General features: G+C 41.7%; 1 protein-coding gene across 2 annotated transcripts in view; it reads left to right on the top strand.

Annotated features, from left to right (window-relative positions):
* Positions 1-2,624: 2,624 nt before the first annotated feature.
* Positions 2,625-12,609, top strand: part of DAGLB (diacylglycerol lipase beta) — a 32,176-nt gene continuing 22,191 nt past the window's right edge. The window contains exons 1-2 of one of the 2 annotated variants that reach the window (XM_037815250.1): positions 2,625-2,834; positions 4,159-4,310. In XM_037815250.1, the coding sequence (XP_037671178.1) occupies positions 2,740-2,834; positions 4,159-4,310 (247 nt within the window). In that variant the 5' untranslated portion in view covers positions 2,625-2,739. The remainder of the gene's footprint in view (positions 2,835-4,158; positions 4,311-12,609) is intronic. The other variant, XM_037815249.1, reaches the window with a different exon arrangement.

The raw sequence follows: 12,609 nt of genomic DNA on the forward strand, positions 1-12,609 counted from the left end.
AGCACTAATCCTTTTGAATAATGACAAGGATACTTTTTTTTAAATAAATAATACTAGAATATAGTACTCCAGCCCCACGCTGAACTTGACTCTATCCACAAAACAGTATGAAAAGACAGAATGCATTTTCTCATGCACAGGGAATGGTCTATAATACGGAAACGTGTGCTCTGAAACTAAAATAGTGATTGGTTTTCTTGATGTTCTTGAGGACTATCTCAGGACTTTAAAAAATGTTGAGAAAACTATCCAACTTTCTGAAAGATCACCTGGCTAGAACTGCCCCCACCCCCCCAGCTGATGCAACAGAGCATCAGCAGCCAACCTTCAAGGTGAGGAGAGTAATTTTAGTTGGGATACAGGGATTTATCTGAACCATAGAAAATTAAGTCCTAAAAGGAGGAATAGAGGAAGATAAAAATCAATGTGCGAAAGCAAAAAGAATAAAAAAAATCAGAGCTTCTCAAAGTTAATATGAAACTATAATGAAATGGAAGAGTCTTGGAAGGATTCTTTCTGTAATTTGCAAGTAAATAGAGAAATTATTCTGAAAGAACAAGCAGAGAAGGATATCTGAGATCTTTATTTTTTTTCCCAAAAAAATTCATGAAGGAGCAAATAGGGCATAATGTTATCACCTGCTAAATCTGCATGGTGGATCTCTGGATGTTAGACATCTTGTCTGTATTTGAAATAATTCATCATTAAAACAGTCACAGTGGGTTATCTATCTTTTCAAGAGCTAAGCTTTGACCTGGACATTTCATTTTAGAAATAACTGAAGAAAGCTGAAGTGGAGATATTTTTGATAGCAGGAAATTGCAAAATTTGTGTCTAAAATCAGGGAATGAATATGCTATGTATAAGATCCCCACATGATGGGACAATATATTATTTAAAAACAGTTCTAATTCAACCAGTGGAATAATGTTACATGGAAATGGCACAATAAACTTGCAGAGATTAGAACTATGCAAAACACATTTACTTTTTTAAAAAATTGAGTACTACCTGTTTCCAAAAAAAGGCACCTCTTTGAAATTAGTTTCATGAGTTGTTGTTTGTAACATTACTTAATTTTATAGTATCCTTTTTACATTTATTAACAAAAATTTGTGTAGAAGTTGTATCTTATCGTCAAGCTTTACAAATCCTGTTTTCAAAAAGGAACTAATCCATTTGAAAGTATGTGTGATCATAGGCACACCTACCAACTTCTGAATCCCTGCTGGTTCAGAGTTTCAGTTGTATATTTGTATATATGACACAGACATTCATATGATATGTTTGTGATTATGATAGGTTTGTGTGAATAGGATGGACAAAGTTGAACAAGCATCATTAAAAAAACACTATTTTCAAACATACACAAAAGTAGAGGGATTTGCAAAAGAACCCCCACTTAATTTTATGTTTCCCCCACTCACTTTTTGGGTCCTTTAAAGCAGATCACAGATAGCACAGTTTATCTGTAGATACTACAGAACTTACTTCCAGTTGATGAGGGCTTTCCAGCACACCCAACAAAATTAATAATTCTTAAATATCACCTCATGCTCAGTCTGTATACAAATTTTCCAGCTATTCTCAAACACATCTTTTCGGGGTTTGTTCATGTGGATCATATCCAAACAAGATCTGCAGTTGGCATATTGTCATCACTTTTTGAAGCTTACAATAAAGGCTGAGAACTCCCCAGCCACACCCCAGCTTTTAAAGAGTCTAGTATAGTGCCTGCTGTGTTGGTATGTAGCAACTGCCTGCTCTTCACAAAACTTTGATGTCTATTATGAATTTTACTGATTCAAAGGATGTTGTGTTGTGAGTCCCCAAGAACAGGCTTGGAGTCATGCGAACAGCGCTTAATTCTCCCAGAAACTATGTGTGACAAACGCACCAGGTATTGCCAACCAGGAAGGCTCACCTGAGCCTTAGTGTCCTGGGTTTTAATCGGGGGTCAGCCATGTAGGCATGGAGTGACAACTGATGACCTCAACCCCTCGGTCACCAGCCCCGCCCCCTCTCAGAGGTCAAACTCATACCTCACATTTCAGCATCAACTATCTGCTACGGCCCAAGGCCCCACGTGTACAGGCACTTACCAGGCAGGACATTCCAGGGCTCAGAGGCGACCTCCCAGGAGTTAGTCAAGAGCCAGTCCTTTTTGGAATATGCAGGGTTTGAACAACCCAAGGCTGCCGAGTTATCCCTTAACAGCCCAGATGTGTGGCACACAACTTACAAATAACTATATAGTACATAATACTCTTTATTATAATACTTGATTCACACAATGCTTTAGTTGGATTTTGCCTCTCTCTTCTATCTTTAGGCAACGTCGGGTTGCAATTGACAGGGGAACCTAGTTTCACACGAGCTCCGCCACTAATAGCCGTGTGTCTCGGGGCTAGCTAATCTTTCAGGCCTGAAGCGTCCTTATCTATAAATTGAAAATACCGACAGCACTGACTCGGCAGGTCTGCCAGCAAGGGATAAAAAACCGGCCAGCCAGTTTCCGGATCAGCGAATCTGCGCAGGCGCAGAGGGCCCTAGCGGCGGCCTCGGGGACTTAGTGCGCGTGCGCCGGACTCAGCTGCAGAGTGAGCATGCGTTGGACACCGCCCTGGCGCGCGCCTGCGCGGCGTTGGGGTCAATTTGGCAGTGGGGAGCGGGGGACGCGCGAATCGGAGGTGTGAGGCGCGCGCGGGCTGGCCCGAGGCCGGGCCGGGGGCCTTCGCCATGCCGGGGATGGTGCTCTTCGGCCGGCGCTGGGCCATCGCCAGCGACGACTTGGTCTTCCCAGGACTCTTGGAGCTGTTCGTGCGAGTGCTGTGGTGAGGGCGGCCGGGGCGCGGGCGGCGGACCGGGCGGGGCGGGAGCGGGGCGAGCTGCCCCCGAGGCCGATGAGGAGTCGCCACCTTGCCGGGCGCCCAGCGCCTACCTGGTTCTCACGGCCGCCCTGCGAGCCCCGTCGTACCCCTATCCCCATTTCACAGATGGGAAACCGAGGCCCCGAGAGGCCGGGCCTTGCCCGGGCGTCCTGGTGCGGCGCCGGCCCCCGGCCCTGGAGGCCTCCAGAGCGAGTCCCACCTGGTAGCTTGTGTTTAGAGCCGGGAGCAAGCCATTTGCATCGAGAAACAGCAGGGCATCTTGTATGTGCACAGTGAAAGGGGGCGGTGGTACCCCTTCAGTGCGGCTGAACCCCAGGAGAAGAGACAGGCTTGGCTGTGAACGGGTGGAATCGTGGTTCTCTTTGGAAGCAGCAGGAAGTGGAACGAGGAGCTTGAACACTCTTCCCAGAGGGTTTTGGCAAGAAATGATGTAATTGTTATCAAGTAGATTCTTGAGGGGAAAGGAATATAAACACATGAAATGTTATGAGCTGCCTCTCGATAGTGTTATGTTTTTAGGGTCAGGTCCTTCCTAGAGCCTTTCCCATAATTAGTTCTAGACACGGACTCAAAATACCACATTACTGACCAAAACATAAAAAGTTATGTAGTTCAGTTCCACCTCTGTGCTTGACTCCTTAATACAGCTTTCTTGCCAAGAGATGAACTGTCCTCTGCTTAAATCCCTCTAGGGATGGGTCACTCATTACTTTTCACTGTTCAGTGCTGTCTTTTGTTGTTCTGTGCTGAATTACGAACTAATGTTTATAAGTCCACACACTCTTCCTTTCAAGTTTATCAGTGTTTACCATGGAACATCTTGGCTTAGCTTGCTTCGTGCCTTCTTGGTTTTGTATTACAAACACCCGATTACGAGTGCTTGTCAATTTCTCATTGATGCACAGAAAAAAAAATTCTCTTATTAATAATTGAGCAAGCACATAACTTGATAGTTTACCAGTTATGTTTTTCTGAGTTGTGATAGTACTGTTCTCCAGCAGCCCATATTATATTTCCTTGCTTGTGGCTTGAAATGCAGGTATAGAATAAGAACAATCATTTAAGCATGGAAAATGTAAAACTCATTTTTTAAAAAAAGAAAGTCATACTGTTCGGTTGATTGAGTAGATCTCTTATTGGTGAGAATTTATCCCAAAGTGAACCTTGCCTTTGTTTTGGAAAACACTAACTTCTTTTATTTCTTTGTGTCATGTGTTACACAGCAGCCCTGTGGATCCCGTTTCTGACCCTCTCTGTTTCTGGACAGGTGGATTGGCATTCTGACTTTGTATCTCAGGTACAGAGAGAAGCTGGACTGTGCTCGTGGAGCTCTGCTCAGCAGTTACCTGGTTGTGCTTATCATTCTCCTGGCAGTTATAATATGTACTGTGTCAGCCATTGTGTGTGTCAGCATGAAAGGTAAGGAGTAGCCTTTTCTCTTTCACACCTCTTCTTTTTTATTTCAACAGCTTTATTGGGATATAATTCACATATGGTACCATTCACCCTTTCAAAAAGCATACAGTTCAGCAGTTTTCAGTATATTCACAGAGTCGTGCAGCCATCACTGTTGATAGACGTTTGGGGTGTTTTCACTTTTTGGGGCTATTATGAATAATACTGCTATGAATAGTCAAGTTTTTACGTGGATATGTGTTTTCATTTCTCTTGGGTATATCTAGGCGTGAAATTGCTGGACTGGGTCATATGATAACTCTATGTTTGACATTTTGAAGGCACCACCAAACTTTTCTAGAACAGCTGCATCCGTTTTCCATTCCCACTGTACTGTATGAGGGTTCTAATTTCTCTACATCCTTGCAGCACTTGTCCGAATTTTTTTATTATAGCCATTCTAGTGGGTGTGAAATGGTATCTCATTGTGGTTTGGGTTTGCATTTCCCTGATGGCTAGTGATGATGAATATCCTTTCATATGTTTACTGGCCATTTGTATATCTTCTTTGGAGAAATGTCTATTCAAGGCCTTTGACCAATTTTAAATTGGTTATTTGTCCTTTTATTATTGAGTTGGAAGCGATGCATGTATTCTTAATGATAATTTTTTCCCCTGTGTTGTATTCCACAGTCACTCACTGGGAATGTCTCTGAAAGTGTTGGGAACCTTCCCTGTTTGTTAGATGAGCTGAGCATTCTGGTGACTAATGGAAAGCATAGGTAAATAAGTCATCAGGCAAAGGCAGGGCTGTCTGGCGTGCCACAGGGCCCTGTCCCCAGGCTGTCGACACCATCCAGTCTGTTGTAGTGGTTTATCACTGCTGGAATCAGGATGTAGGAGGATGTGTGTCAGATTGTAGGAGACGATAAAACTGGGAGGAGGTGGCAGATACAATGGGTGACAGAATTGGGATCTTGACAGTTTGGAGTGATGGACTGAAATGCACAGAATGACAGCTCACAGGGAGAAATGTAGTGGGAAGAAGTGCTCGCCACAAAGTGTTTGATGAGGAACAGACCTTCAGGTTTTGGATGACCAAGAAGCCTGGCATGTGGTTGCTTACTCTAGTAATATGGAGCAAGTAGAACTCTACTGTAGTGTAGCAGAGGTTGTCTTTGGTGCTGGATGCTGAAGGAAGAGAAGAAACAATGTGTCCAATGTAGCTTTAGCATAATATAGTTTTTTCAGGTGAAGGCAGAATTTCTGAAAAGTTAAGTATTTAGACTGGTATCATTTCAGATATAGCATTTTTTAACTTATGTGCCCTTTTTGTTCATCTCACATTCTGGGGGTTGGACAAGCTGAGTTTAAACTGTCATAGGAGGCTCAGATTTGATGAAGTAAGTGAAAACTTCTTTTTCCTTAAATGCTTGTTTTTCTTTGGATATTTTTGGTGATATCAAGGTCCATTCACAACCCTGTGATTCATATTCAGATTCACTCAGGCTGAAGCATCGCACACTTGCGGTTACAGCGTGTTGCAGTTGTGTGTCCAGCAGCCGCCTCCAAACAGAACCCGATTTCGGGACTCCCCACTTGCCACCCCTCCCCCGCCCACCAAGTGTGTGTCAGAGAATCTGGTCCTGTGCCCAGCTCCAAGAACTAGCCTGATTGGTCGGTGATTGATTCAGAAATGGACTTGTGACCTGATTAGGGCCACTAAAATTCAGACAGAGTTTGCTGGAAGGTTCTGGAGAAGTCTTTCCTTGCTTCTCCAGGAGACATCCAAAAGTAACATCGTTTCTTTCTGGATGATTCCGTACGTCCATGAGCTGCAGACTTGCTGCTGTGTCTCAATACAGCCCAAGAAGAGCTGACATGCAAAGGAGGGCAGAGCTGGGAGAATGACAGGGAGATGGAGCCAGTCACTGTGTGGGGGCAGCTCTGACACTGCGTGTCAGTACATGTCCTTACTGGTTTTAAACCGGTGTGAGTTGGATTTTCTATTTGTGGCTTGAACTGAACACAGAATTTTATAAGAACATGTTGGTTTAATTGCCAATTTGTTACAAATAATTAACATCATATGCCTTTTTTTTCCCTTTAATTTTCTTTATTTCACACATTAAAAAATGAAACACTATACAAACAGTTTTTCATAGCAGATTACACGTCGGTCCATTTAGATTTGCTCTCAAAGTGCTGCCAGCGTTCTAAGTGCTGCCAGAGAGGACAGCTGTTAATTGTGTAGCCAGTGTATTGGTTTAAACGTGGTAGCATGCAGCCCTCAGCATGGAAGTTTCCATTCCCTTCTTTTCTTAAATTAGGTTAAATGGCATTGGTTTCCATATTTACAGACTTGAAATGTATCAATCCTGAGCAGTTCTGAAAGGGAAGTCCAAATGGCAGCAAGCTGGCTACTATGAACTTGTTGTTTTCATTCTTTACACATGAACTATTTGCTGTGGGTCACACACTCAGACCTTTTTAGAAGGGTTAAGCCAAGTAACTAGAGGTGTCTCTTTTACCATCCACTTGCTCCAAATATTCTTTCTCAATCAGAATGTCAGTGCATTTCTTAATTACTGGAACCTGAGGTTTGACTGTTGAGGAGAGCTGAGTTAGCACTTTTCCAAGTAACTGCTGGTGTTTCAGAACTTTCCTCATTTTCATAATTCTCACAATACCCGCCTGAATCAATAGTTTGCGGTCTTCCTCAGTATTTTTGTGTGTGGTTTCTTGTTCCTGTATTTGTTCAGTTTTCATTCACACATTGATGTTAACCCCTAAGTTCTTATTTTTATAACCAAGATATGATTTTATTAAGGTATCTGGCTTCAATTCCACCTCATCAACCTTTGCATTTTTGTCTTCCAAGACCAATGACTATGACTTAAATAAAATCTGTAGGATTTGTGCCAAAATAGCCATTTTTATTTGCATGCTATCAGTCAATTGCTGTGCAGTGTAGGCATCTTCCATGTTGCACTGAAACAAGATCACCACCTGGAATGTAGATGCCTGCAAGATATATCTGTTTTTTTTGTTTTTTGTTTTTTGTTTTTTGTTTTTTTCATTTTTATTGAGATTGTTCAGATACCATACAATTATCCAAAGATCCAAAGTGTACAATCACTTGCCCCTGGGTACCCTCATACAGCTGTGCATCCATCACACTTAATTTTTGTTCAAGTTTTAGAAACTTTTCATTACTCCAGACAAGAAATAAAGTGAAAGATGAAAAAAGAAAAAAAGAAAAGGAAACTCTAATCCTCCCCTGTCCCTAACCAACCCCCCTCAATTGTTGACTCGTAGTATTGATATAGTACATTTGTTACTGTTTATGAAAAAATGTTGAAATACTATTAACTGTAGTATATAGTTTGTAATAGGTAAATAGTTCTTCCCTATATGCCCCTCTATTATTAATTTCTAATTGTATTGTCATACATTTGTTCTGGTTCATGGAAGTGATTTCTAGTATTTGTACAGTTGATCATGGACATTGCCCACCAGAGGATTCAGTTTTATACATTCCCATCTTTTGACCTCCAACTTTCCTTCTGGTGACATATATGACTCTGAGCTTCCCCTTTCCACCTCATTCATACACCATTCGGCGCTGTTAGTTATTCTCACATCTTGCTACCAACACCCCTGTTCATTTCCAAACATTTAAGTTCATCCTAATTGAACATTCTGCTCATACTAAGCAACCACTCCCCATTCTTAAGCCTCATCCTGTATCTTGGTACCTTATATTTCATGTCTATGATTTTACATATTATAATTAGTTCCTATCAGTGAGACCCTGCAATAATTGTCCTAATGTGTCTGGCTTATTTCACTCAGTATATTGCCCTCGAGGTTTTGTCATCAACCCATTTTTTTTTTTAATATGGTTTTGTTCACTCACCATACATTCCATCCCAAGTAAATAATCGATGGTTTTCTGCATGATCATACATTTATGTGTTCACCACCTTCACCACTATCTATATAAGAGCATCTACATTTCTTCCACAAGGCAGGAGGGAGAGTCAAAGAAGGTAGAGAGGCAAAAGAAAGAGGAAAAAAAAAAATGACAGCTAGGAAGCAGCAAAAGGAAAAATAACCTTAAATCAAAGTAGAATAAAGAATCAGACAATACCACCAATGTCAAGTGTCTAACATGCGTCCCCTATCCCCCCCTCTTATCTGCATTCACCTTGGTATATCACCTTTGTTACATTAAAGGAAGCATAATACAATGATTCTATTAGTTACAGTCTCTAGTTTATGCTGATTGCATCCCTCCCCCAATGCCTCCCCATTTTTAACACCTTGCAAGGTTGACATTTGCTTGTTCTCTCTCGTAAAAGAACATATTTGTACATTTTATCACAATTGTTGAATACTCTAGATTTCACCAAGTTACACCAAGTTGTTATCTTTCCTCCTTTCTTGTGGTGTCTCACATGCTCCCCACCTTCCTCTCAACCGTATTCATAGTTACCTTTGTTCAGTGTATTTATATTGTCGTGCCACCATCTCCCAAAATTGTGTTCCAAACCATGCACTCCTGTCTTCTATCACCCTGTAGTGCTCCCTTTAGTATTTCCTGTAGGACAGGTGTCTTGTTCACAAAGTCTCTCATTGTCTGTTTGTCAGAAAATATTTTGAGCTCTCCCTCATATTTGAAGGACAGCTTTGCTGGATACAGGATTCTTGGTTGGTGGTTTTTCTCTTTCAGTATCTTAAATATATCACACCACTTCCTTCTTGCCTCCATGGTTTCTGCTGAGAGATCCGCACATAGTCTTATTAAGCTTCCTTTGTATGTAATGGATTGCTTTTCTCTTGCTGCTTTCAGGATTCTCTCTTTGTCTTTGACATTTGATAATCTGATTATTGAGTGTCTTGGTGTAGGCCTATTCATATCTCTTCTGTTTGGAGTACGCTGTGCTTCTTGGATCTGTAATTTTATGTCTTTCATAAGAGATGGGAAATTTTCATTAATTATTTCCTCTATTATTGCTTCTGCCCCCTTTCCCTTCTCTTCTCCTTCTGGGACACCAATGATACGTACATTATTGTACTTTGTTTCATCCTTGAGTTCCCGGAGACGTTGCTCATATTTTTTCATTCTTTTCTCCATCTTCTCCTTTGCGTTTAGGCTTTCAGGTGTTTTGTTCTCCAGTTCCTGAGTGTTTTCTTCTGCCTCTTGAGATCTGCTGTTGTATGTTTCCATTGTGTCTTTCATCTCGTGTTGTGCCTTTCATTTCCGTAGATTCTACTAGCTGTTTTTTTGAACTTTTGATTTCTGCCGTATACATGCCCAGTGCTTCCTTTACAGCCTCTATCTCTTTTGCAGTGTCTTCTCTAAACTTTTTGAATTGATTTAGCATTAGTTGTTTAAATTCCTGTATCTCAGTTGAAGTGTACGTTTGTTCCTTTGACTGGGCCATAACTTTGTTTTTCTTAGTGTAGGTTGTAATTTTCTGTTGTCTAGGCATGGTTTCCTTGGTTATCCAAATCAGGTTTTCCCAGACCAAAACAGGCTCAGGTCCCAGAGGGAAGAAATATTCGGTATCTGGTTTCCCTGCGGGTGTGTCTTAGAAAATTGCTCCACCCTTTGATGCCTGGGGTCACTGTGCTTTTCTGCCCAGCAGGTGATGCCTGTTAGCCTATAATTCTTGACTGGTGTGAGGAGGTATGGCCGTGTTCCCCCAGGCTCTGGGGTCTGGTTCTGAATGGAAAGGGCCGCACCCCTTTCCTCCTAGAGAAGACAGACCCCTCAGGTGGAGGTCATTAACATTTCAATGGTCTGGCTCTCTGCTTGTGGTGTCTCCACCCTTCCCAGAGTCACAGCCCTGGAAACTGAAAATGACTGGGGCTTTCTCCACTGAGCCAAAAAAGAAACAGATAGTCCCCTTCAGACCCAGTCCAAGGCGACCCTCCGGCTCTCCCAGGTCAGTCGTCACCCAAAGCCTCTGTCTGTTTTTTGGGGATGCGTACCTGTAGTGAGCAGTTCACACTCGCTACTTAAAACCCCAGTTGGAGCTCAGCTGAGCTATATTCGCTTGCTGGGAGAGAGCTTCTCTGTGGCACCACGAGGCTTTGCAGCTCAGGCTATGGGAGAGGGGTCTCACGACTTGGTTCTGCAGGTTTTACTTACGGATTTTATGCTGTGTTCTCGGGCATTCCTCCCAATTCAGGTTGGTGTATGATGAGTGGATGGTCTCGTTTGTCCCCCCGCAGTTATTCTGGATTATTTACTAGTTGTTTCTGGTTTTTTGTAGTTGTTCCAGGGGGACTACTTAGCTTCCACTCCTCTCTATGCCGCCATCTTACCCAAGTCTTGATATATCTGTTTTTGAAACAGTTGGTTACCAATTCTTCTTCAGACGGTTGATATAACCATGTCAATTTTCTGCTACTGACGGCTACCATAAAACGCTGTAAATTGCTGATAACTACGTTCCAACTTTGATGGCCAGGCAAATATACAAGATTGCTGAAAAGTCTTTTTTAAAGTATTGTGCCAATTTCAATGAAAAATAACATAAGAAAAGTTTAAAAAAAAAAAAAAAGACGAAGGGATAAAATATTTGTAATACATGAAACAAAGACCCAGTCTCCTTCAGTATATGGGCTTCTACAAATAAATAAGAAAAAGACCAACAGTAGCAAAATGTGCTACTGAACAGACAATTCACAGTAAAGGAAACACAAATTTAAATGTATAAAAAGTGTTCAGTTTCAATCACAATTAAGAAAAATTCACTTAGTACATTGTGTTGGTAAGGGTGTGCAAAAACAGGCATCTTATTTTGTTGGTGGGAGTGTAAATTGGTTTAATCTCTTTGGAGGCCACTTTGGCTGTGTGTGTGTATGTGGCTTGTTAGTGTCATTTTTTTTCCTAGATATCTGTAGGTGTGCAAAGAAGTGCTCACATTTGTAGGAATAAAAAGATTGGTCTATTGTGCATCTCTTTTAAGAAAAATGAGGAAATCCCTTGTGAGCAGATAAGGAATGGTTTCAGTATGCTAAAGTACAAGACATTGTATATAGTTTGCTACTTTTTTCTTATGGAAAAATAGGGTTTGCTTATGCTCAGGCCATCTCTGGAAGGATACACAAGTAACTAGCTGATTTCTAGAGAAGGGAATGGAAGGACTGGGGCTTCAGTGGCAGGCAGGCTTGATTTTTACTTTATCTCTATTCAAACTGTTTAAACTTTTGACCATTTACATACATTACCTGCACAAATTATAAATATTAAGTATATTTACATTAGTAAATGTTATTCTTGATACATGGATAACTTCCCTTGCCCTTTTTATCTCATAAGGCATCTCAATAATTAATCTGTTTGAGCTGAAAGGGAACATTTGCTTAGCTTTTGGCTGATATACTTCTCTAAAGCCCACATCAAGAGTTGTAGAGTGACCATTTGAAACAAATATAATTCAGTCATCTTTATCCAAAAGACTGATGCTTGTGTATTTACTTATCCTCTTTTTCAACTCAGTTGAGGAAAACCTGTTGATACTGTTTGCGGTAGTTTCTGATTTTGGTTTGAGAACATTCCAGATGAAACCCTCCTGTTCCTACCGTGTGGAACGTTTGATTAGGGAGGGTCCCCTTGGTGACTGGGAAGTCACTGAGAAGAGAACAGCCTCAGTGCAAGGCCCACTGCTGCCCGCTTGGTTCTGAGGATGGAGCGTCTCTGGAGCCCTTTGCTGATCTCATGCCAGAGGCCACGGCGGTGGCTCGAGGTGCTGGATGTAAAAATTCTTTTTGTTGCTCCTGTGTAAATGGTTGTGCCTGATGAAGAGTGATAGGGTCACTTCTCAAAGACTGTGTGGAGGGCGGTACATGCAGGAACAGAGCTGTGCTCGTTAACTGGGAGGCCATCGACACCTCTGACTACTGCAGCAGCCATGTCACACTGGCAACCCTTTATCTTGAGTTTATTTTGAGATTTTGATGACAAGAAAAAAGTGTTTTTTTTTTTAGGTAAGCCTAAGTCTATATGTAAAGGAGATTTTCTTCATTATCTTATTTCTTTTCCGGAACCAGAATCAAAATAACTCCATTTCCTGCTTCCCTGTTTCTGTGTTTATTTTGTTAATGCAGTGGCAACAGTTGTCACACTCTTGGAGTTTCCAGGCCAGGTGCAGCTGGGAGCGTTCCAGCATTTCCTTGTTGAGGGTCCCAGCCCTTCACATCGCAGTGTGTTTGCAGATTTTGTTTCCTGTTTTGCTTAGGCCAATCAGCTATTAAACAATAACAAGCTCCAAATACAGAAGGACTAATTTTTTATATGGCTGCACCC

This window comes from Choloepus didactylus, chromosome 21, assembly GCF_015220235.1.
Source record: "Choloepus didactylus isolate mChoDid1 chromosome 21, mChoDid1.pri, whole genome shotgun sequence".
Lineage (NCBI taxonomy): Eukaryota > Metazoa > Chordata > Mammalia > Pilosa > Megalonychidae > Choloepus > Choloepus didactylus.